General features: G+C 30.0%; 5 protein-coding genes across 5 annotated transcripts; 3 read left to right on the forward strand and 2 right to left on the reverse strand.

Moving 5' to 3' along the window:
* Window positions 1-47: 47 nt before the first annotated feature.
* LOC103570323 (hypothetical protein) lies at window positions 48-2004 on the reverse strand. Its single transcript, XM_008548028.3, has 3 exons — window positions 1680-2004; window positions 443-803; window positions 48-369 (listed from the first exon to the last, which is right to left on the reverse strand). The coding sequence occupies exons 1-3, from the start codon at window positions 1889-1891 to the stop codon at window positions 157-159; spliced, it is 786 nt and encodes a 261-aa protein (XP_008546250.1). The 5' UTR covers window positions 1892-2004; the 3' UTR covers window positions 48-156.
* Window positions 2005-6108: 4104 nt separating this feature from the next.
* On the forward strand, window positions 6109-9087 carry LOC106693158 (histone acetyltransferase p300). Its single transcript, XM_014439523.2, has 2 exons — window positions 6109-7333; window positions 8167-9087. Exon 2 carries the CDS (start codon window positions 8224-8226, stop codon window positions 8929-8931), a length of 708 nt encoding a protein of 235 aa, XP_014295009.1. The 5' UTR covers window positions 6109-7333; window positions 8167-8223; the 3' UTR covers window positions 8932-9087.
* A 1281-nt stretch (window positions 9088-10368) lies between these two features.
* LOC103570320 (uncharacterized) lies at window positions 10369-12522 on the forward strand. The gene is made up of 4 exons (XM_008548024.3): window positions 10369-11425; window positions 11501-11572; window positions 12118-12207; window positions 12289-12522. Exons 1-4 carry the CDS (start codon window positions 10406-10408, stop codon window positions 12358-12360), a joined length of 1254 nt encoding a protein of 417 aa, XP_008546246.1. The 5' UTR covers window positions 10369-10405; the 3' UTR covers window positions 12361-12522.
* Window positions 12523-13478: 956 nt separating this feature from the next.
* On the forward strand, window positions 13479-21913 carry LOC103570319 (mucin-17). The gene is made up of 5 exons (XM_008548023.3): window positions 13479-13633; window positions 13760-13830; window positions 14787-20749; window positions 20807-20899; window positions 21313-21913. Exons 1-5 carry the CDS (start codon window positions 13592-13594, stop codon window positions 21558-21560), a joined length of 6417 nt encoding a protein of 2138 aa, XP_008546245.1. The 5' UTR covers window positions 13479-13591; the 3' UTR covers window positions 21561-21913.
* Window positions 21914-24017: 2104 nt separating this feature from the next.
* LOC103570318 (TD and POZ domain-containing protein 4) lies at window positions 24018-25930 on the reverse strand. The gene is made up of 2 exons (XM_008548022.3): window positions 25771-25930; window positions 24018-25555 (listed from the first exon to the last, which is right to left on the reverse strand). The coding sequence occupies exon 2, from the start codon at window positions 25465-25467 to the stop codon at window positions 24511-24513; it is 957 nt and encodes a 318-aa protein (XP_008546244.1). The 5' UTR covers window positions 25468-25555; window positions 25771-25930; the 3' UTR covers window positions 24018-24510.
* Between the last annotated feature and the right edge of the window lie 641 nt (window positions 25931-26571).

Raw genomic sequence — 26571 nt, forward strand, 5'->3', positions numbered from 1 at the left:
GGAATTCGGATAGAAAATAGGTAATCAAGAATAAACGAATGTGATAATTATTTTTAAAATTGGTTATTTATTTAATTATTAATTTTCATCTTTTTTTTCATTGATACCTTAGATAATTATTTTCAATTATCTGAATTTCTTAAAGAAATGAATTTTTCATTCCGAAGTTTTATTAAGAAAGTTTAAAATATCGTTGACATTTTCAAATATAGTATCATTTAATCCGCTAATATTTTCAACAGTTGCCATGTTAAGATTTGAGTCGGGCCAGAATGTAAATTTAGTGTTATATCCGGCTACAACTCCAACTAAAACATTGACGTCAGGGTTTGATTTCGAGGTACAAAAGAAACCACTTCCGATACCCTTCTGTAAAATTTATTATTTTTTTTTTTTAATTATAGTGATTTTGAAATAACGTTAATAGTCTCACTATACTCACAAGAGGTTGATTGCTAAGACAATAAATATTAGCAGGATTTCCATAACGATTATCGAAGTACACATGATTACAAAAAGTAAATTCTATATTCGAATCATTATAAAATGGTATGAAACACTTTTCTACATCAATATCATTAAGATTTGAATTTATTTTTACATATCCATTTTTATCTTGTTCGGGTTCAACTGGTTCATTAGTTATAACTACTGCTATTTTACGTTTATTCTTATTGAAAGTTCTATCTAAGTCTTCACTGTAGTTTATGTTACTGATGTTGAAAGTTGTACCCTTACCAAGTAGTTCATCGTGGGCTTTTTTGAAAATACCAGTTTCAGTAATATTATCCTCGTTAATCTTACTACAAACAAATAAATATTCTTTCAAAAAAATTCATGTGGGATTGCATGGGAACCCATAGGGATCCATATAGGAAAGTATGGATTTATGTAAGAATCTATAGTTATCTAGATTCCCATATAGGAACTTGGATATATGGATGACTTTGTGGGAAATTCTTGTAAGAATACGGGAATTGGGGTTTCTAAGACCACCGTGGCAGAGCGTACTAATGTCACAAGTCTTGCGTGACCGGTCTGGGTTCGAATCTTCGGTAGGGTCAAATTATTTATTCAAAAAAAAAAAAAATGTTTTTTAAGGTAGGAAACTAAAGTGAATAACATTAGATGAAAAAAGGCATGTCTAGTATATTTTTTTCTTAGTATTAAACAAGTAAATAAAATATATACATTTTTCTGTCTAAGTGTAGGGATCCGAGTGTGTGAATTTTACGTGTCGAGTCATGTGAGGCAAGTGTGCGCAAACCCATTAATTTCGGACTGTAATGCATAGGTTTGTACACACTTACCCACTGCGCACACTTGCCCCATGACTATTTGTGCAAGAATAAATGATCTTCAAAAAACATAGAGTAATATCCTAATACATTTTATTTAATAAAAATTTTTGGACATCCTTTTACTTCACTTTGGTGCACTGTAAAAAATTACCATTAAATTTTACTATGGGTGCATTGTAACCCCGGACCATAAGAAAACTGGTACAAAATTTACAAGCGTCCCATAGTAAACATATGCGCATAGGTCCCAATCGTGTCGTCTGCGCATACCGTAAATTTTGTGCCAGTTTTCTTATGGTCCGGGGTTACAATGCACCCATGGTAAAATTTGTTGGAAATTTTTTACAGTGTGGAAAATATACGTTATTAAAAATTTACCTTTCGAGACACACAGGATCAGTGATATATACTCGTGGTGCGATGAATGTACCTAAGCATGTAGCCCACGAATTATTACCAATAGAAATTATTAAATCCCATCCGTAATACATATTAAATATTTCATTATATGTATCACCGTCGACTATAAGACTACCGGAATGTACCAATATTCCAGTGTTAAGTAACAAAATCAACAGTTTTGAAATCATCTTTACAAGAAGAAAAAAAAAGATTTAGTAAAATAAATAATAACTATTAATTATGTGCACACTCCCTGAGATCTCAAATAAAAATTATCGTGTTGTTGTAAACTTATTTTTTTTGTGGACAAATAATGAAATAACTCGTGTATTTATACTTTTAAATGGAATTTAAAAAAACATTTAATTTTATTATTCTCAGGTTATAAAATCTTTATAGTGATCAGCTTATATATACGACAATAAATATGTCATTGTTTTACGATTCACAAGAAAAGATTAAAAAAAAAATGTAAATCGTGACTTATAAAAAAAAATTCCATTTTTTTAAAAACTATTTTGTAATTTTTTATGATAAAATATAAATAAAAATTGTAGTTTAATTTATCAGCTTTTATTTGCTTTTTACAAAACTTAGCTGCGTTTTTTCATTATAAAGTTATAAAAAAAAAAAAAAGATAAAAGTAGAATTTTTTTATTCCGAAATCTTTAAGTGGTTCGAAATTCTAAACTGATTGACTGATTGACTCATCTGCGAGCCTAATCAAGCTAAAAATCACTCCGAGAATAAATTGCATCGTTTCTTTGGAAAATCGAAAAATTTAGGCGCTATTATGATAAAAAAAGTTATGTTATATATATTTTTGAACCCATGGTATTTTTCCAACCTATTTCACATACCCATTAGATTTTTTTTTATTAAAAATAAAAAAAAATATTTATTTTACGATTTTGATAATATCGTGAAAAATTTTATATTCCAATAAATATGTAAAAGTTTACGACTCATAAGATAAATTTTTCAAATAAATATGTAAATCGTGAGCTTTAAAAAAAAGCAATCAAAGTTTGAGTTATTGCAAAATCAATGACTCATTTTTATCTACTAATTTTTTTTTAATAGTCATATATCGCGTTACTAAAACCATAAGGGCGTATCTCAAAATATACGCCCTTTTGGTTCTGCAGAACCAAAAGGGCGTATAAAAAAACTTTTTTGCTCCAATTAATGCAACAATGTTGACAACATTAAAATCTATGGAAAAAACGAAAAAATTTTTTTTTGTTTTACGCCTTTTTGGTTTTAAGAAAAAATTTTTTTAAAATCATAAGGGCGTATACTGTTTTTTCGATTTATTATCAATTACAGGTAAGAGTAAGAAAAGAAATTGCCAGGGTAATAAAAATTATCACTCCACACTTTAATTTATATGGACAAATATTTATTTAAGTGAAAGAACAAATAAAAAATAGAAAAAAAATAAATTCATCAGGGTTTTAGTCCTATACCATCTCCATCGTCAGGATCATCTGTACCTAAGAGTATAAAAAAAAATTTTTTTAATTTTTTTTAGAACATAACTTGACAATAATAAAAAAATTTATAAACTATTGCCATCGCTGAAAATTAATCTTTAATAATATTGATAATATTTTTGTGGGACGGTGCCTGATGCACAAAAATGATTTAGGTCATTAAACTTGCTTCGATATATTGGTATTCTAAAACCATAACAATTCTCAAGAACAACGGCAATTGATTTTTGAAAATAAAAAGAAAAAAAAAACAGGAAATAGAAAATGAAACCTTGATTGAAAAATGAAAAAATGCACCTTTGAAAAATTGAACAATCTAAATGTGCATTTCTTTAATTTGATTAAATTAAATTTCACAGCACTCATAGAATTTAGAATTTTTTAGATGAATTTTTTTCGTTCTCGAATTATACATATTTTTTACATCAATTGTTGAATTAAAAAAATTGTGACAAGATTCGATCAAAATTAAATAAAGAAATTTGGTTTTTTATTTATATAAATATTTGTTCAGATAAATTAAGTTGTGGAGTGATAATTTTTATTACCCTTGCAATTTTTTTTCTTACTCTGATCTATAATTAATAATAAACCGAAAAAATAGGATACGCCCTTATGACTTTAAAAAAATTTTTGCTTAAAACCAAAAGGGCATAAAACAAAAAAATTTTTTTTTTGTTTTTTCCATAGATTTTAATGTTTTCAATATTTTTAAATTGATTGGAGCAAAAAAAAAATTTTATACGCCCTTTTGGTTCTGCAGAACCAAAAGGGCGTATATTTTGAGATACGCCTTTTTGGTTTTAGTAACGCGATATATGTACTTTAGAATCGAGCTTTATTTTAAATTATGTCGATTAATTAGGACACATAATAGTATTCATTATCTTAGCGTCATATTCACTATTATTTATGCTAAAAATAAATACATAATTGCGCCAAGAAATCCTTTTTTTCTGCATAATATACAATGTATGACTATCCGGCATGAATGAGTCACTGTAAGTAAAATGTCCGGTCTAAACTTCGATTACATATTAACTCTAGGGCTCAGTGTTGGAAAAAAAAAAACATATTTTCCTTCACTTTCACGTGCCCGGGCTGTTTCAGAGCCCTTGTCTGAAGCTTTAATACAAAATACACACTCAATGCATAAACAATCCACACTCAGACTACAAGATAATTAGCCTATGGTTAATTTATTCAGTTATCAGTCTTCAGTTACAATCGTTCCAGTGACCTGCTACTACATTTTTAAATATTTTTATCTCGTCCATAGAAAAGTATAATTAAGGATTTTATTTTTACAAGATTTCAAAATAAAATACCAGTAAGTGTATATTTTAAAATTTAATATATATATATATATATATATATATATATATATATATATATATATATATATATAATTATCAACTCAAATCTTGGTTTAAATTTTTTTCATAACAGAATTTTATGACATCAAATTCAGTATATTTTTGTGATTTAAAATTATATTGTAAAGTAAAAATTTCAAATTTATCATTAAGTTGTTTTTGTTTGCATATTTTATTAAAAATCTTCGTCTTTTTGTACAGAACTGGAGCAGTCGAAAATTCTAGGTGATGGTTTACCATCATTATCATCATCTACGACCAATAAAACGAGCGGTCTCAGTGAAGACACTGTTCCTATAATTGTGTTCTGCATACAATGGATGATCCATGTGCTCTGTGATTGCAAGAACTCGAAGTGTGAGTTACTAAATTGCCTAAAAATGAAGCAACTGCTTGTCCATGGGAAATATTGCGACAAACAAATAATAGGCGGCTGTAAACTTTGTAAGATTTTCATGTCTTTGTGTTACTTTCACATGAATAATTGTCAAAAATCAAAATGTGTCGTCCCATTTTGTTCTCCTATGAAGCACAAGTCGAATCAAAGTCTATATGATCTGACTTCGAAAGATTATGAGATACTCGGTCTTGTGCCGATGCCAGTACCAATGGGACCAGTGACCCAGAACCCTAGACCATCTGATGATTCATCACAGGAATCTGTAGCCGATTCATTAGAGCCGGCAATTAATGAATCTCGACCGGATTCACGACTGGAACCGTCGCCATTTTTTATTCCTTCTATTCCAGCCATACCTGGTTCATGTCCAGAGAAATCTGCATCGCTGAATAATCGGCTAAAGGTACTTTCACCTGGACAACAAATAAAAAAAGCTTCTAATAATAAACGGCCTATAAAATTTTCAAATTCACAATCAGCGCAATCAGCTTCTCCCCATAAACGGCCGAAGATTTTAACTGGACATAAAAAAAAACCGGTTTCAAATTCAACGCAATTGCCGACAAATTCTAAGGGAGATTAAAAAAAAAATCGTATTATCAAAGCAATAATAGAATTTTACTAAGTTGACTTTATACGCGGTGTTCATATTTTAACTTCAAGTAACTTTAATTTTTCTTACTAATGAGTAGGGACAAGATTTTTGCCTTAATTTCGAAATGAATGGTTCAAATTTTTAATATTACGGCGAAAATATTGGTCTAGGAAAAAAACTTTTAGACGTAAAGTTGTATAAAATTCAATTTGGAACAATTTTTATTTGAAAAAATTTCTTATGAGTGATTTAAATTTTTATTAATTATGAAAATGTTAATTTCAAAATTACGCTGAAAATATTGGTCCTATCAAAAAATTATAGGAGACATTTTTTTTATAAAATTAAATTTGGAACAACTTTTATTTGAAAAATTTTTTGATACGACCAATATTTTCACCGTAATTCCAAAATTAACATTCATAATAAATGATTCAAATTTTTGTTATTTATGAAAATATTAATTTTAAAATTACGGTGAAAATATTGATCGTATAAAAAAATCGTAAGAGACATTATTTTTAGAAAATTAAATTATCTACAACTTTTGTTTGAAATTTTTTTTTATACAGCCAATATTTTCACCGTAATTCCAAAATTAACATTCATAATAAATAATCCAAATTTTTTGTAATTATGAAAATCTTAATTTTAAAACTACAGCTTTTTTATTAGTCTTAAGAAAAAATCATAAGAGACATTATTTTTAGAAAATTAAAATTTCAACAACTTTTATTTCAAAAATTTTTTTATACGACTAATATTTCCGCCACAGTATCAAAAATTTGACACTATCAATTATAAATTATGTTCAAATCAAAGCAAAAATCCTGGCCCTAAATGACACTTTGGCATAAAACTCTGAGTAATTAGTGCTAAAAATTTTTTTAGCGCATGTAAAATTTCAATATAAATTCCACTTAATAATTTTAACCCATACTTTTTAGCAAAAGTTATATGAAGTATTTTAATAATTTTAAACAATGCGTTTTTTTTATTTCCGCGAATATTTTAAAAATTTCTTACAGTATGGTAGCAATTTTAGTAAAGATTTATAATAAAAATAGAGGTGAGTCGGGCAAAATGAGTCACCAGTTTCTAGAAAAAATCATGTCTCATTTTGCCCACTTGTCTATTAATGAACACTGTTTATATTTCGGTTGATTTACACAAGATCTTTACCGAAGCTATTAAACTGATAATATGGATTCAGCTGTACAATAATTGCTTTTAAATGAATCAGTAGAAATACTACTTACAGTGTATTATAATATTTGTTATGAACCAGAGCTGGCAGAAATGAGGGTCATTAAGGGAAATATTTTGCTACCTACTACTTAATGATCCCAAGAAATTTTTAATCCTAGAACTTAAGAGCTACTATAATTATAATTTTTGTAGTAATTTATTAAATGACATACCATTTGAAATTATGAGAAAGGTAATGACGGTAAAAGTGCATTAGATCTATCGACTAATGAATAAGGGAGGGTAATTACCAGAAAATTCTAAGTACTTGATATAGAAAATTTATGCTATAAAAGGACATGTATATTTGGTAAAAGAACTAGTGTGAACTTGGTGTTACAAGGAGTACGTCCATACTAGACTACAGGACAATTTGCCTACGGTTAATTTATTCAGTTATTGTCGTTCAGTTGATGTCAAATCAGTATCCTGCTACCACATATTAACGTACTCTAATAAACTTTTATTTTGTTTGAGTCAAGGATTCAATTTTTACAAGGATTTTTTTAAAAAAAGTAAGTAAATATTTCAAAATTTTTATTATGTATTTATATTAACTCTTTTTTTTTTTTTTAATTTAAATCGGAAACTATTGAGTGTCTGCTAAAAACGATCCGTAATTTGTGTTAATTTAACAAATTTCACTGTTATTTCTAAATTTTAAATCGGTTTATAATTTAACACTTTAGATATGTTAGCAAACTCATTCAGTGATAAAAAATATTGATGATAGTGAAGTTAGCATACATTTGAAATTAAAAAAAAATTTTTTTAACGATAAATAATGAAAAAAAAAAAATACTTTTAAAAAAATGGACATGTCAAAAATTTCATAAACTATAAGTGCAATTTTTCAAAATATTTTTTTTAATATTTATTTTTTCGTTAAAAAAAATCATAAAATATTGTTATTTTAAATTAAGGGGAAAGCTGGTCTTTGTGATTTTTTTTTTTGGAGTACGTTCGTTTTTAAAATTTTTAAAATTTGTGACATGATTAAGCATCATTTCAAGAATATTCTCCTAAATTTTCATAAAAAAATATTGAAAAATAAACCAGTGGTAGTGGGGAGAGACGAGTCACCTCAGACTTCTTCATCTCAAAAAAAAAACTAAAAAGATTTGTTTAGTGCATGAGTTTATCTTGAATTTGAATTAAGAAATTTTGCTATTATAATTTTCTTTTCTGTTTATCTAATTTACTATGCATGTACGCCATTTTAACACCGTGTCAAAAATTAGTTAATTGTATCGATAAATCTGTTTTTCTATTCCGAGTATGGCCAGATGTAATTTTCTTCATGCATTAAATTTAATTCACTTTATAAACCAATAATTTTATTTTTCAGGATTTTGGCTTTTTTTTATATCAGTGACGTCAACTACAGTCTTTACTAAAAATAAAAATGGCGGCGATTTTTAAAAAATCAGATTACAGTCCATCAGCTTCAGAGTCGACTTGTTCAAATGAAGAAATTGTTTCTAAATCTCCTGACTCTTCAACAGATGATACAAACATGACACCTAATGAGAGCATGATGTGGCTTGTCCACGTGCTTTGCCAGTGTAAAAATATTGAATGCAAACTTTCAAACTGCCAGCAATTCCGCAAAGTGTTCAAGCATCTTAATAAGTGCGACAAAAGAATCAGAGGTCATTGTAAAATTTGTCAGCAATTTATTTCACTATGTTACTACCATGTAGACTGTTGCGAAATGACATCTGATTGCCAGCTGCCATTTTGTGCGGTTCTGAAAGAGCATGTTAAGAATCAAGAGTTCCCGCCCAGATTCCAAGATACTTACAAACATCTAGGTCTCCAGCGAATGTCATTACCGGAATCCCTTCAATGGGAAGTAACATCAATATTATCATCTGAAGCAAAATCTCGTGGACAAGTGATTGATTTTTCTGTTCAACTTTTACCAGCTGATACGACAAGTGACCAACCAAAGCCTTATGCAGAAACGAATGTTAGTGGAAAGATAGCTTCTCTATTCGCTCCCACTTCAACTGATTCTCCTTTTGCGCACGAATATAATTGTTCTTGTGCCCTTTGTTGGCGCGTAAATAACTTTCATCTCCGATTTTTAGCCCGAGATGGTGAACAATAATCAAATAAATAAAAAAAAAAATTATTTTATTATTTGGACTGTATCAAAATACTATAACTATAAATTTCATTGTTTTTATAAAATATATCTACCGACATTAATATGATTCATGTATGTTTTGAGTATTGTCTAATAAACTTTGGATTTTTATTTTAATTAATTATCTATATGTTTATATATTTCTTAAGTTATACTATTACGCAAAAAAAATTTCTTTGTAAAATTAAAATTTTAAATTTAGATACTTAGTAGATTTTTTTCAACTAAATTCGAATCAAGAATTATATTTTGGAGATAAAATAATTCTTGATTCTAATAAAATGACTATATAGTTTATATAGATCTAAAAGACTATTAAAACCTGTAGTCCCTTCTGTGGCCGAGAAGTTCAAGGAATCGGTAACTTCGTACTCGAAAAGTCTCGTGTTCGAATCCAACACCCGTCCGAGAGATTAATATAGTTTAATATTATTAATATATATTAATATATTTAATATTATTAATATATTTAATATTATTAATATATATTAATATATTTAATATTATTAATATATATTAATATATTTAATATTATTAATATATATTAATATATTTAATATTATTAATATATATTAATATATTTTATATTTGTATTTAATTTCTATTGCATCAAATTCTAAAATTTTACAATGCGTTCACATCGTAGCTAATACTAAAGAGCTTAAGACTGTTCTAGTGTAGTATTATTTCAAATAAAATTTTCAAAGCTACATCGTAAGAATTATGATTTTCAAAATATAGTTCACCACTACAATGATCAATAGGAAAAATTACAACATTAATGTTAGCATCATAAATTTAATTGGATTTTTTTTACATGTATACGGAGAAATTTAATCGGTAGCCGCTACTGATTATTTTAGTACCAGTTACCGAAATAATTGGTAGCTGCTACCAATTAATTTTCGGTAACAGCTACTGATTACCAATTGAAATTGGTAGCAGCTACTAAAAGTTAATTGGTAGCGGCTACCGAAAAATAATCAGTAGCAGCTATTGAAAAATAATCGGGAGCGGCTACCAAAAAATAATTGGTAGCAGATTCTGAAAAATAATTGGTAGCGGCCACTAAAAGTTAATTGGTAGCGGCTACCGAAAAATAATTAGTAGCGGCTATCGATCGGAAATCGGTAGCTGCTACCAATTTTTTTCCATGTGTCCAAAATTACCTTCTAATATAATAACTGCGAAATTATTATCCATAAAAAAACATAAAAATAGATTTTTTTGACCGTGACTGTCGCAACTTCTAGTATTATACTCCGAGAATCAATATAGTAATTACAAATGGAAAAACAATATACTACTACCCATCACGCAATGAAGTAAAAACCTACTTTTCATTGGAAAATATTATCGCAATCATTAGTCATAATTGCAAAACTGTGAAGTAAACACGTCAGCATATTCATAGAATAACATACGAAAAATTAAAATGACAGAACACGTGAATTTTAGTAAACTAAAGTTAAAATTAAATTACAGTAACGATGAATCAGCATATAATCGTTATTTTTCATTCTTTCGATTTATTCTATGGAAAATAACCGGATTATCGCCATGGAAATTTGAATCTTCTGGAATATTCCATAACAGCAAAATCAATAGTAGTGATAAAAATGATGTATGCAGTATTTCATATGTCGGATCATGTTATAATGTTTTGGTATTTTTAGCTATCGATTCATTTGCGGTTTATCGACTTCTTGACCAATCATTCAATAGAAATTATCCAGGGCCAATATTGTCATTGATAATAGTAAAATTTTTGTTCATCGCATTGTTGTGCGCGAGTTTGATACCGCTAATGTACATCATTTGGCAGAAGATAATCATAACAGTTAATAATGACTTTGAAAATGTAGATGAGATATTGAGTAAATGCACCGATTATGAAATTAAAAAAAGTCATTTGAATAATTTTATATTTACTGTTAATTTGTTTACGAAAATTTGTCTAATACTGACTTTAGATCTGTTTTACTATTCAACAGAAAGAGTATTTTATGAAATAATACCTAGTATTATTAGTAGTGGGGTGATAATACAATACGCGACGCAGCTTAATAGGGTTAATAAGAGATTCAAAAGTATAAATTTGGCGATTTCGAAGTTGAGCGATTTTAAAATTAGCGCTGCTCTAACGCAAGTGTCATCTGTAACACAAACAGTACTGTCTCGTGAATCAATTCTTTATGAGATTGAAAACATAAAATGTGCTTACATTAAATTGTGTGAAATGTGTGAAAATATTGCAGACTTTTATGGAATACCCATTTTGATTGCCATTTTTTCATTTGCTGTTAGAAGTATATTTACTGTTTACTTTTCGATTCTGTCATTGGTTAAGATCCAACTAGAAAATATTGTTTGGTATCAGAATGGAATACGACTATTGTGGATTATTTTTCTATTCACGGTGTTAACATCTAGTGTGACAACGATAACAAAACAGGTATTCTTATTTAGAGGCATTCATTTTTTTAATGCAATATAGTTTTCGAATTTAAGAATTGTTTCTATTTTTCAGAACAAGAAACTCGCAAGAATTATAAACTCGCTTACGGATCGGTGTACAATGGATGAGAAAATAAAAAAAAATGTAAATATATTTTTATTTTTTGTTGGAATATAAGGTAAGAAGGGGTGGGGGGAACGGGTACTTAAGAAAAAATTTTTGAAAATGAAAAAGATGGTTTTTTGTCAGAATAAATTTTTAGCTCTTTCTTATCTTATACGTGGATCAAATAAAACAAAAAATCGTTTATCGTTTTTTTTAGACTGGGTTATAAATTAGGAATAAGGGAATATAATTCATTATTTTAATAATTTTCTATTATCATTTTTTGTTTATGAAAAGCATTAAATTCAAATTTTGAACGAGGTCATAAGCGTAATCAAGTAAAGTAGACACTGCGCAAGCTCTATAGATCTGCGCATGCGCATTAAACTTAAGAGGTTATTTCATCTTACTTAATCCGTGATGATATAAATCTAAAGATATGACTGCGACCAATCAAATTCGATTGGCTTTTAAAATAAAAATTTATGAGGCCTATTAAAAATCATTTAACATTATATTCTTAGGGTATATAATACACAGTTACTTATCATATAATAAAATAATAAATTATTTTTAATCAACAGTTGGCCAAATTTTCTAATGATCTCCGGCATTTAAAGGTTGAATTAACTGCTTGTGATATCATACCACTAGATCGCACGCTTTTAGCAATTGTAAGTTTAATTTATTATTTTAATGTCTAATTGGATAAATGAATTTTGAAACATTAATAAGAACGAGGCTTTTTTTTTTAGATTACCGGTACAATCGCAACGTATCTTGTCATTGGTGTTCAATTCGCCCTTAGTACGCGATCTCATAAGTGATTTGATTAATATTTAAAAATATGTTTGCGTGCGCATGTAACTAAGTAACTTCTTAGTGTGTAATTATATTTTTAATTAGTTTTAATTAAAATCTATCATTATTTAAATGAAAAATTAAAGTAGATAATTTGTATCGCTGGTGAAAAATAAACTCATGAAGTTACTGATTTTTACACTGAGAAAAAATTTCTCTTCGGACAATTAAATTTGCCATTGTTTCTAAAATCACGCTAGCACATAAAAATGATAGAAAATAATTATTTTTCCCAATATCGAGCACCGAGTCTGTACTGAGTCTGTATTGAGTCTGTATTTTCTATGGAAGCTTTACACAGGGCTTCTAAAATCACGCTAGCACATAAAAATGATAGAACATAATTATTTTTCCCAATATCGAGAATACTAGACAAATCCTATACAAATCCTAGAGAAAACTTAGAAAAATTCATTTCGCCGAGAATACTAGACTAATCCTAGACAAATCCTAGACAAATCCTAGACAAATCCTAGACAAAACTTAGAAAAATTCATTTCGCCGAGAATAATTGACAAATCCTAGACAAATCCTATACGAATCCTAGAGAAAACTTAGAAAAATTCATTTCGCCGAGAATACTTGACAAATCCTATACAAATCCTAGAGAAAACTTGGAAAAACTCATTTCGCTGAAAATCCTAGACAAATCCTAGAGAAAACTTCGAGAAATTGTTTTCCTTTACTTTTATGTGCTTGTGTTATCATAGAAGACGTCTTACTAAAAGCTCGAACAGCTGGAAAATGTATTCACAGCAACGCTTTCGAGCTCAAAGAGCTCGAAAACAGCGTGAAGTTTTGTGGCTGGCCCACAGGGTCAACCGATAGACAGATTTTTTTTTATCATTATTAGAAGATTTGACAAATCGAAATTTTTTTCCGGCTTTCTTCAGAGATAAAAATAATTTTCAAATTTAAACTTTTGGCGGTAAAATACAAATCAAGTGATACAACAGTCGGCAAGCTAGAAATTTAAATCACTGTCTTTTCATATGTATACCATATATACATGCATGTGTGTATTTTTATATAGGCTTGTATATAAGTGTATATTTTATATTTGTATACAATACATCATGGTATATGTTTATAAACGTAATGCAACGTGCAGCAACTCGAATTAAAAATAAATTATGCAAATAAAAATAAACAAATAAATAATTGTAATAATTAATAAAAAAAAAGTATTTAATAAAAATGGATGATTCAGTTGAAAATAATGGGGACATTGGTTTCGGAGTAAGTTTTTATAAAATGACAATTAATTTTTTTTATTTTATTCAGCCGCCAAAATAAAACTTTGGAGGTTAGATTCAAAGAAGTTAATTTTTTAATTTATAAATAATATATTACTTCATGTTACAGAACAACGACGAGAGATATGAGGCATTAAATGAAAAATTTATGCTGCTCAAAGAGAAAATTTTTAATTCATCGTAAGTTTATTTATTTATTTTACACATGCCGGTATTTTTTTTCCGTCATAATACTAGGGTGTAATTTTTTTTACGATTGTCGCAATTATTGTTTTTCATTTTTGATTGAATGAGATATTTTTCTTTAATTTTTGAAAAAATTTTTTTGAAATTTCTAAGTCATCGGATAAAGAAAAATTGTAAATTGCAATTATGGCTAAATGGCAAGACTTATGTAAAAAAGTATAGAGATCTTTTTTAAAGAGAGTCTAATACTTTATAAAAATGTATGAATACATTTTAGTCATATTTTTGATATTTAAGCCAGAATTTACAAAAAAAGATTTAAAAGTCACGAAATTTTTATTGAATATTAAAATATAAATTTATAATTTTTATTTAAATTCAAATTCCACGTCAACGATTGAGTTTACGTAAAAATTCATGAGGATCTTTTTTATAGAGAATTTAATACTCTATAAAAATATAAGAATATATTTTATTCATATTTTTGATATTTGAGCCGTTATTAAAAAAAAAAATATTTGACAATTACGGAATTTTCATTAAGTTTCAAAATATAAATTTATAATTTTTATTTAAACTCCAATTGCACGTTAACGATTGAGTTTACGTAAAAATGTATAAGGATCTTTTTTATAGAAAATTTAATACTCTATAGAAATGTATGTATACATTTTAGTCATATTTTTGATATTTCAGCAGGAAATTTGAATTAAAGGAAATAATTTTAAGTTTTTCCTCCATATAAAAGTTGAAATTTTTTTGTCTCATTGCAAATTTAATTTTGTATCAAGAACTAAATTTCCTAAAGAATTTCTCATGTACATTTTTGTCGTACCTCAAATACTTGAGATAAAATTTAAATCAAAAGTCCGCAAAATAAAAATTCGCGTATTAGAATCACAGTTTTTCAAAAGAAATAATAAAAATTTAAATTACTTCTCCACTTCCAGAAGATTAATAGACCAGTATAATAAACTTCGAGAGGACTTTCAAGCTTCCGAAGAACATTACAAAAATTCAATAGCTTGCGAGCGCAATTCGACGAAAGCTATCCGTCTTAAACTAAATGAGCGCGAAAAAAGTGTCAATGATTTGACTAAACGTAATACTCTGCTCGTGAAACAGTGTCATGAACACGAGATCAATAGGGCCGCAGATAATAAATTTATAGAGCAGCAAACCGCGAAAATAAAAGAACTGGAAGAAGAGCAAACGGTAAAATCACTTGAATTTAATGTCGTGAAATCAAATCTCGAAATTCAAATACAAGATTTAAAAAAAGAGTTGGCTGCTTATCATAAAAAAGATCCTAATTATGATAAAAAATTGGCCAGGAAGCAGAAAAAGACTTCGCCATTTAAAACGGCCCGCCAAACCGGGCTAATTGATTTGTCGCTTCTCAATAACGATGTACCCGAAGTTGACACCGAGAACTTCAGCTTCGATCAAAACGATTCAGCAAATGATAGCTCTGTTTTATCTCCGGTTCTAAAAGATCAATCGACTTCTACCGATGATCTGCCTGCAGGTTCCATTCTCACTCCCAAAAAACGCTCACCCAAAAAAATAACTCATAGTGTTGAAGTACAAGTGCGCCCTCTACAAGACCACAAGGGCACGATAACAGATTCAAATATGCCACATAATAATTTGTATCCGTTGCACTGCAACAAATGCCATGAAACCTTAGGCGCCGAGCCGGTTGAAGAAATTTTAAATACTATGACGACTTCGGTGACGTTTATTGGACCTTCTTTACCTCGGCTCGACCCAATTGACCCACTCAATAATTCAGTAGGCACTTCTGCTGTAAATTCAGTCCCAAATAGTCAACTATCGCAAAATATACAGGGTAGAGTTGATGTACGACAAGATGGCGGCGCTGGTACACAAAATGGCGACAAAGACTACGCGGAACTTAAAAAGGAAGTATTGAATATGCAGGAAATACTAGAGGATTTAAAAAAGAGTAATTGCTGTAATCAACCTAAAAACTGCTGTGGATCTTCGAACAATAATTCGAATAATAATTTGCCATTAGATTTGCTAACTTCAGTACTGAGCCAATTGGTTGATAAAAATGTTAATCCAAAAAAAAAGAAAAAGCGGGTAAAAGCTAAAAGTAAATTCTTCAGAAGAAAAGTTAAAGTTTCTAAAAGTTTCAGAAAATCAGAAAGCAAGGAACAATCTACAAGTACATCGAGCTCAAGTTCACGATCTACAAGTTTGTCCAGAAAATCTAGAAGTTCATCAAGATCTAGGAGCTCATTTAGAAAATCTAAAAATTCTAGACATTTGCCTAGGAAATCTAGAAGTTTATCAGGATCTAGAAGCTTGTCTAGAAAATCTAAAAATTCTAGTCGTTTGCCTAGAAAATCTAGAAGTTCATCAAGATCTAGAAGCTCGTTTAGGAAATCTAAAAATTCTAAACGTTTGCCTAGAAAATTTAAAAGCTCATCAAGATCTAGAAGCTCGTCTAGAAAATCGAAAAATTCTAGACGTTTGTCTAGGAAATCGAGAAGCTTGTCTAGAAGATCAAGAAGTTCATCTAGAAGTCCTAGAAGATCTAGAAGTTTATCTAGGAAATCTAGAATTTTGTCAAGATCTAGAAGTTGGTCTAGAAGATCTAGAAGTCTATCAAGAACAAGTTCTAGAAGATCTAGAAAGTTCTCTAAAGTATCTAGAAGCCCATCCCTAACTCGAAGTCGTAAACGATCTAGAGTTGAATCATCTTCTGGAAGCAAAGAAAATTTAGATTCTAGAAGCTGTTCAACTTCAAAATCCCAACGATCTAAACTATCTAGAAGTCTATCCAAAGAATCCAGAAGTCAACCGAAGGATAAAAAATTTAATCGAATCAAAAGATGCCCAAGAATTTCAAGTTCTGATCCAGAAACTGAAAATCTAGAATCCAGACCCGACTCGAATAGCGTGAAAAATGGTTCCACAACTGATTTGAGTGAAAGCGAAGCCTGTTCTCCGAAGTTTACGAACCCAGTGAGCGCGATAAAAAATCGTGTAAAAACTGTTAGATCTGACAGTCCGGAATTATTGTCAGAAAGAGTCCAAAAGATGAAAACTAATCTTTTTTCTACGAATCAAGCATCTAATAAACTTCCAAAAACTTCGCCTAAAGCGACTAAAAAAAACAAAAGATCAAGTGAAGTATCAAAAACTTCCGCACAAATTCAGACCGGGATTTTAAAAAAATTGCGTAAATTGAAGACAAACAAGCCATTGATTACGACACCATCTTCTAGCATTTTGAACTCCACAGAAACTGGCGAATCATCGGTTCCGGGAATAACAGGAAGTCAGCGCAAGAGAATCGCTCATACTCCGAAAACTAATGTAGAAGTTGGTCCAGTTGGCAAACGTCTGGCTTCGGAAGAAAAAGTTCAGCCGGCGAAAAGACGTCGGGTGACGCGATCGTCGACTGATAAAGATGCAAGTCCGATAAATCCTACAGATTTTTTGAAGAGTCTTATAGATCCAGAAAGTAGTTCTGATATGCCAGAGTCTACACAGGTACAGAAAACTTCACAAACTTCACTAGAAACTTCAGCTTTGGAAGGGAAAGAAAAAACTGCGGATCCAAAGACGCCGGGAATAAAAATTTCCAAACCGATTCCGACGAAACGGGCTCCGAAAATTGTTATCGTCAATGGAATTCCGGTGGTTAAAAAACCTGTTGGCAGGCCGCCAAAAAATCCTGATGGAGTGAAAAGAAAGTATACTAGAAAAACTGAAGTTATTACAAGTGCAGAACTTGTTGAAGAACCCGATTCGCAAAATCGGACACTAGAAAGTTTAGGAAATAATTTAGTTGAAGAAAACTCGGTTGGAAATATTCTAGAAACTCCGAAATCTAGAACAAACTCGCCAATGAAAAGCCTACCGATTATAGAAAGTTCAATTGAGTCTAAAGATGAAAAAGTTGTGGAAATTAAAGAAAGTTCTGGTGAGTCAAAACTAGAAAATTCAAATATTTCCGGAGAGCAAGAGAAACTTCTAGAAAGTTCAAAAATGAGTTCTATGGATTCTGGAGTTCTGGAGATCGTTAATGAGTCAGAATCTGAAGAAAATGTTCCAGAAAGTTCACAAATAAATGCTGATAAATCAGATGATAAAGTTATAGAAAGTTTAAAAATTGATTCAGAGTCGCAGCTTATAAAAAATTCAGATCTAGTTACAAGTGTTCCAGAATTTATAGACAAGTTACAAAAAATTCTAAGCGAACAAACACTTATAGAAAATTCAAAAACAGTTGCAAGTAATCCAGAAATTTTAGAAAGTTCGGAGCCAGCTAAAAATAAATCGGAGCTTCTGGAAAATTCAAAATCCGCACGAAGTGAGCAAAATCTTCTAGCCAATTCAGAAGCAATTACAAATGATCCAAAGGTTCTAAAAAGTTCTAAAAAAGTTATTAGTGATTCTGAGGCTATAGAAAATTCAAATTCAGTTACAAGTGATTTAGAACTTCTAGAAAATACCAAAACAGTACAAATTGAGCAAAAACTTTTAAAAAAGTCAGAAACGGCTACCGATAAACTAAAACCTCTAGAAAGTTTGAAAAGAGATTCTAGTAATTCAGAGCTTCTAGAAAGTCCAAATACAGTTCAAGATGAGAACAAAGTTATAGAAAGTTCAAAACCAGTCACAAATGATCCAAAACCTATAGAAAAGTTAAAAACAGTTACAAGTGATCTAGAACTTATAGAAAACACTAAAATGGTTACAAGTGATCTAAAAGTTCTGGAAAATAAAACAGTAGATTCAAATTCACCAGAACTTCTAGAAAATTTAAAAACAGTCACAACCAACGATTTAGAACCGAACTCAACAAATACTTCAATTGTATCGAAACTTAAAAATCCCAAAATAAATGAAACTTCAGATTCTAGAGTTGAAAATCTTCTAGAAGTTCAAAGAATATCTGAAAAACTAGAACTTAACCAAGAAATTACAATTGGTGATGGACTAAAAAATTCTGAAGTATGCATACAAAATTCTTCCACGTCTGTAGAATCTATGGAAACTGAAGAATTTACATCAATTTGTTCAGAAACTTCGGAGTCGGTAGAATTATCTCTAGGCCTCGATGTTTCTGATGCTTTCGAATCTATTCCGGCGTCTGATGACGATTTTATGAACTCTGAGGCTTCGGATATGACAGACAAAAAACTAGAGATCGTCGAACTGTCTTCGGAAGCTTCCGGAATTGGAACAGTTTCAGAATTAGAGACCGATCCAGAGTTGGAACTTTTTCCAAAAGATTCTCAAGTAGACTCCGAGTCCGACAAGCCTCTAGAAGACAAAATTTCAAAGTCTATAATGGTTGCTGAGTCTCCAGAGATAAAATCTCCAGAATCTGAATCCAAAGATCCCCTACTCGCGACTCCAAATCCAGTCCCAGTTCCAGAAAAAATTCTAGCACCTTCCAGACCAAATGTGCCTTCTAGAATGCTTCCGAAAATGATAGAAAAGCCTGCAAAGGCCTTCAAGTTACCACTCACTCAAAAATCAAAGCTTCTAGAAACTTCCATCATCAAAAAAGCTTCGAATTCCAGGAGAATTCCAGACGCCACTGTTACTCTGCCAGCTTCTTCTGCCAATGAATCGGCTAAATCTATGATTCTAGAAGCTAAAAAAAGTTCACCCGAAAATACTAGAAGCCTCAGAAATCGAACTGTTTCAATTAGTCCACCGAAAACTTTAAAATCGCCTCGATGTTCTCCAGTAGCCGTCAAACCAACCCCAGAATCTTTACCGCAGTCTCCGAAAACATCCAAACCTGAGGCCAGTATTCCAGAAGCTGAACTAGAAAGCCCAAAATCACCAGATTCCCCAGAAACCCTTCCACCGCGACAAAGTAGCATTCAAAATCTCCTAGATTTTTACCTGCACTCCAGAATTTCTTTAAACAAAACTTACACCCAGAGACTCACTGAAGAAATTGCCGAAACAAAATCAAAATCCATTGAAAAATTTGTCAAAAGCGAGTATCAACGTCTTCTGGATGCCCCAAACTGGACTAATGACCTCAATGACAGTTTCATAGATGGCTTAGAAAAGTTAAATTTCAACGAAGTCAACTTCGCCAATGCGACTGTTGAATTTATGAAAGAGCGCTACGAATTAAATGAGCCACTGAATCGCGAGTACACGCCACCAGCGCCACTCATGACCGTGTCCCAGCAGAAAATCATCGGATTCCTGGCTAAATATGAGCAGAGACGACCCGGGATTATGTACAAGGTCATGGACATCATCGACTCGACTTTGTTCAGACTTAAAAACAACAGCGACAATGAGACTGATACAAATGTTCTTGAAGGCCTCGCGCGATTCTTTGTTTTGATGGCAAAGATAAAAAAAGACCGCGAAAGAGTGAGGATTATGATCTGCGACGCGCTTTACTGCTTTCAGACGAAAGCTTTCAATATTTTGTATGTAATTTTGACATCCTGGGCTGAGGTGATACCGACTTATGATGAAAACACCATGAGTTTGTCTTCACAAAATGGCCGCGGGATACAAGATGGCGGCGATTGTAAACAAAGAGACAGAGAGTTGGTACAAAATAGAACTAAGTATCTAGTAATTAGTATTGCGACGATAATTAGAAATCAGAAACGATTCAAAGAAGACAAATCAAAAATAAATTGCGTGAAAAATTTTCTGTCGGCTTTGTATCAGTACCCGGATAATTTTATGACGAACAAGGTTATTGGTGATTTGTTGGAAGCATTCAAATATGGAGAATATGACAGATGTCTGGTGCCGGCTATTGCTTTGATCGCGAAGAGAGAGGGCACTGATTGGACTTACAAGAATATTATCAAGAAATTGCTGCTGATGATTGTCAATAAAAACGAAAGCTATAAAATTTATGAAACTTTTAAGTTACTCGGTAAGATTTTTTTTTTTTTAAATTGAAGGCTGGGTTCAAATTTCAATTTTTTGTTAGGATATTTGCTGCGCCCGTTTCCGGTCGAAGATGAGGGAAAAGAAGTAGAGAAAATCGTCAATCAGCTGTGCGATATTTTGGATGCTGGTACTGGTGAGTTTCGAAAAAATTTATGAGATTTCAGGTTATGATGAATGGCAAGAAGAATTAATGTGCTGATTTTTGAAAATTAGATTTTTTTTGCAAAGCTCATATATGTATATTTATGTAGTCATATTTATATACTTTTTGTATAGTTTGAAAAGATAGGAAATTTGATGGGCTTTAAAATGAGTACCAACAATCCATATTTATTTTAAATATTTTTCAAGATACATCATATAACTATATATATCAAGATATATGTATATGAAATATTGAAAAATAAATATGGCTTGTGGGTACTCATTTTAAAGAGCATTGAATTCTTGATCTTTTTACAAGCTCATATATGTACATATATGTGTAAAATTTCGATATATCGATTAAAACACGTATTAATGAATAAACAAATTGGACTTTTCCAGTTGAACCAGAAATTCAAGAAGGTATCGCACTGACACTATTGACATTAACCCGACACTATTTCATCAGCATCAGTACGACACTTCTCCGTTGGCAGCCACCTCGTCCTTTAAATAACGAATTGCAACAATTGCTGCAAACTTTCTTCCAGTCACGAACTCCAGAGTACTGGAAACAACTCGCTAATAAAAGAAACCCTCGGTTTCCGGCTATTAAATATAAGTACAATCCCTCAACCCTAAGTAAATAAGTCATAACTACATAGAGATATAACTACAGTTTCATTTTTGTGAAACTGTAGTAATAAATGCGAACAAATACAATTTCTTTTTTTATTTTGAAAATCAATTTAATTTTTTTTTAAAAGCTATTGAGATAAAAAAATGTGTCTCATTATTTTCTATTTTATTTTTATAATTTTACTGTAATAATTAATTTCCCAAGTGATATTATTATCTAATTAAATTTAATTTAACTAAACAGTAATTAGCTGTATAAATACATAAATGTTTATATTTTTTATTAATATCAATTATCATTTAAGAAAAAATTACTGTATACTTGGCTAATAAGAGTTGACATTTCCTTCGGTAATTGATTTACGGAAATGTCAATAATAAAAATAAATAAATAATTTTATATGTTCACTGCAATATTTAGTACTTTCATTTTTTTTTATAAGCTAATTAATCATAATTTCAAAAAACATAATAATAATAATTAGATAGAATAATATGATGTTGCGTTGAAATATTTATAAATATAAATATTTAATTCAATATTCAATAGATTATTACTTTTTTTAACTTCCCGCTATGAAAATTAAAAATTTTTAAACATAAGGAACTTCGTTCCGATTCAGTTTTTGAAAATCAAGTTTTTATCAGATCTCAAAGTTTTGAGGTCCTGGGAAGCTATTCTAACTATTTTCAGATGTCCGCGCGCGCGCGTATGTGTGTTTGTAAATTTAAATATTTGAAAAATAATATATTGGAAATGAGAAAAATTAAAAATCGTGTCAAAACAAAATGGCGGCGATGATAGAAAAATATTTAAAATATTTAAAAAAAAACACTTGAGTGTTTGAACAAACCTTGGCGGAGAAATAATATGCAGAAGGGTGTCCTAATACACTTGGAGATTTGAATTAAATTGCTCCAAGTGTATTCCAGCTAAAAAACGTCACTTAACTGCTATTTCCCACCAGACGATGCCAGATGATTTTGCTCAGGAACGAGGAAGTTATCAGCATCAGCAATTCGCAACACCTTACACTCGAACTGAACACTTGCCACTTTACACTAGCACTGAATACTTAACTACACTACAGATACTTTGCAGAATTTAAATTAATAAAAGATAAATTTAACAATCACTGCACAATTTTACACGACTTAACTGCAATACTGTGTTTTAATTCAAACGTAAAGAAGACGCTGGACTACTACTGCCATTGTCGAGATACTGACTGCCGCTATCGAACCGTCAGTTGAAACAAAGGAATCGATTTTGCGATTCATCGACCGCCCCCACTTAGCAAAAATTTGAACGCCGAATACAGCGACGCGTAGTGGCACAAACTTGACGCGAAATTTCAAAATTCAAATTTAATAATTTTATTAAAATTTGTTTGTAGGTTTTTAGTCAAACGTTGCCATATAGCAAGAGCTTGAGCTAGATCATTTCCGTTTGATACAAACTATTTTTAATAAAATTATTAAATTTGACGCCATGTTGGCGCCACTACGCGTCGCTGTATTCGGCATTCAAATTTTTGCTAAGCAGGAGCGGTCGATGAATCGCAAAATCGATTCCTTTGTTTCAACTGACGGTTCGATAGCGGCAGTCAGTATCTCGACAATGGCAGTAGTAGTCCAGCGTCTTCTTTACGTTTGAATTAAAACACAGTATTGCAGTTAAGTCGTGTAAAATTGTGCAGTGATTGTTAAATTTATCTTTTATTAATTTAAATTGTGCAAAGTACTTGTGGTGTAGTTAAGTGTTCAGTGCTGGTGTAAAGTGTCAAGTGTTCAGTTCGAGTGTAAGGTGTTGCGAATTGCTGATGCTGATAACTTCCTCGTTCCTGAGCAAAATCATCTGGCATCGTCTGGTGGGAAATAGCAGTTAAGTGACGTTTTTTAGCTGGAATACACTTGGAGCAATTTAATTCAAATCTCCAAGTGTATTAGGACACCCTTCTGCATATTATTTCTCCGCCAAGGTTTGTTCAAACACTCAAGTGTTTTTTTTTAAATATTTTAAATATTTTTCTATCATCGCCGCCATTTTGTTTTGACACGATTTTTAATTTTTCTCATTTCCAATATATTATTTTTCAAATATTTAAATTTACCGCGTAATGATAATAATTAATAAATTATTAATAAAAATAAAAAATTTCGAGTATATTTTTTAGTCTGGGTGCATCCGGAAATCCTCTAGCTATAGCTCTAGCCTATTGTTGCCATGTAACCAAAGCTAGAGCTACAGCACTTCCAAATGCAGCCTGAATTTAGTTTTTTTTTGTTTTTAAACTACAAACTGTGGTTCATAAATTGAGTAATTAATATTAGTGTTTGTGTGGATAATTCAAATTAGTATATTTGAATATGAATAATGAAATTTTTGGAAGAAGCAAAATTAATTAATCACAAGTGTTTAAAATGTAAGTTTTTTTTTATTATTTTTTAAAAAATTGTTCCTTATTTATTTCTTATGCTCTAACAATAATTTATTGCTTACAATTATTTATTTAATTAATTACTCACAATCATTAATTTTTATTTATAAAAAGAAATTTCTGACAATTTTTCGCGCCAAAATTACTTTATTTTCAAATAACAACTAGAATAAAAATCGCGAACATATGGCTATCATTTTATAAAAAAAGAAATCTTACGATCTACTTCGTTTGATTTTTTAAACAATTAATTTTAAAGAAACTCAGAAAAATGCAAGTAATTAAAAGTTATTTTGCGCTTTTAAATTTTTTAAAAGTTGTTTTTACCGCTGCTATAATAAATTACATAGACTTTGTCATTAAGTCTAAGTGTAGCCGTCGTAAAATAGTTTATAAATTTCAAACAAATAAATGAATAAATTAATTAAATTTAAATCAAACAGACCCAGTCAATTATTAAAACTATTTTCTTATAAATCTAATCTATTCGTCAGTAACTTTTATATCAATAATAAAAGTTTCAAGAAACTAGGGCCAATTTTTTAATTATTGCGGTCATTATCTCTGGGTGTCGTTGAGACAAATCAACGTAATCACTCGAAGGAATTACTTTCGCACGATTCATTAAAATAAATGAAGTCACACGTTCTTTTAAAATAGGTGCATTATACACATGAGCGACTTCTAATAACTGAACCACATTACCCATGTTTACTTTGTTACCTAAAATTTTCTCACACACAATTTCCAGTGCGTTTATTTCATATGTCTTCGCTATTTTCAGCATTAAAATGCAGGCATCAACATTCGTTTTCGATGAGCCCAATTTCCCCTCATACAAAAATTGCATTAATTCTTCAGCGACTTGTATACATTCATCAGGCAGAGTCATACAATCTTCTTTGAGTTCTCTCATATCTATTGATAACGTTTTTTCAAAAACTGGACTGCGCGCTGCCAAAATTATTTTGTGCGCTCGAAATTTCTTGTCGCCTACTTTGACAATTACGTCACTGAATAGATGTCTGTCTGGTTTCAAATACTTATTTATATCTAGTGACACATCTGCCGTCTCGTACTCGTCATTAAATCCATACCAAGTTATCGTACATAAAACTTTTAAATTATACCCGCAAAATTTGCAAATATTTGCTCGGTAAATTCTTGAACATTTATCACAATTCACATAATGCGAAGGAATAGGAACGTTGTCAAAACAGCATTCTTCAGTCCAATTCTTAAAATCTGTTATCATCCAATCTTTTTTTGCTACTTGTAGTTCAATTACTGCAGTCGCTGGTTTTAGATTGTGCTTTACTACTTTTATCGACAATTTATTCTCAGCATTTATTATCGCACAGACATTAAACTCCAGAAAGGGAACTACGTTCTTCAATGGAAAGTATTGTGATTTTGCCCATTCATTTTTTTTAATTAATTTTATAGGAATACTACGAATTGTCTTTTTGACTTGCATTGATAGGCCGGTTTTTAAAAATATTTTAAATATTTAAAAGCGAACTGATACTTTTTTAAATGTAGCTGAATAATTCAAAACTTACAGTCTGTAAAATAAAAAGAAAAGAATATTAATTAATTTTTGAATGTCGTTTCGTAGGAAACTGAAAGCAGCAGACATGAAAAAAATTTATTTTAAATAAACTAGTAAACTACTTGGAGGAAACTTTAGATTGCAATCAAAATTCCAAAATTTTGATGCCTGGTACTTTCACTTACGTTTAATTTCTGACTGCGAATTTTTTAAAATTAATATACTTACATTTTATTTATTGACTTTTGTTTATTAATTGATTTATTAATTAACTAGAATTATCTAGAAATTAACTAGAAAAGAATAATTGGCAAAGAGACTACGAACTTTGATGCAGACTACAGTATGAACTGAGGTTCTCTTCTATTACTTCTAGGCCATTGTTCAAAAAAGGCCACGTGGCAATTTTGTGAAGTTATCAGTAAATAAATATCATTAATTAACTGTAATTAAAATATCCCTATAAATTTAGGGATATATATTATTCCAAAATTAGTAGATAATTAACAATTTTTGGATTTTTTAGATTGAAAAATCAGTACGTGCCATTTTAAATTTAATTATTTCAATTAATTAATTTTATTTATATGAGTCTTCAGTATCCCTTTAAATTTGGCGGTAAAAAATTCAGCAGAAAATTAAAAATCTCAAAAAAAAAAAAATCTAAGCGCTAATGGAAATTTAATTTCGGGTAAAAATAAAACTAAACATTAATTTATAAAAAAAAGAAAATTTTTATTACAATGCAATTAATGATATTACGTAATTATTTATCTTCATACATGACTTTAATTAGTAGAATTATTAATTACTTGTTAATCAAATCTTGAAAAATTAAAAAAATTTCTCATTTTTAATCAGTCATTTTTTTTAATTGCTTATTTAATTAAACGATATAATTTTAATTATCACATATTTTTAGTTATTAATACGTTGGCAATTATAATTAAGTAAATCACAAAAAAATCAATACTGAGTTTTAAATATTTAAATATTTATTAGTTAATTTCTTATACGAAATTCTAAGCC

This window comes from Microplitis demolitor, chromosome 4 (assembly GCF_026212275.2).
Source record: "Microplitis demolitor isolate Queensland-Clemson2020A chromosome 4, iyMicDemo2.1a, whole genome shotgun sequence".
Classification (NCBI taxonomy): Eukaryota; Metazoa; Arthropoda; class Insecta; order Hymenoptera; family Braconidae; genus Microplitis; species Microplitis demolitor.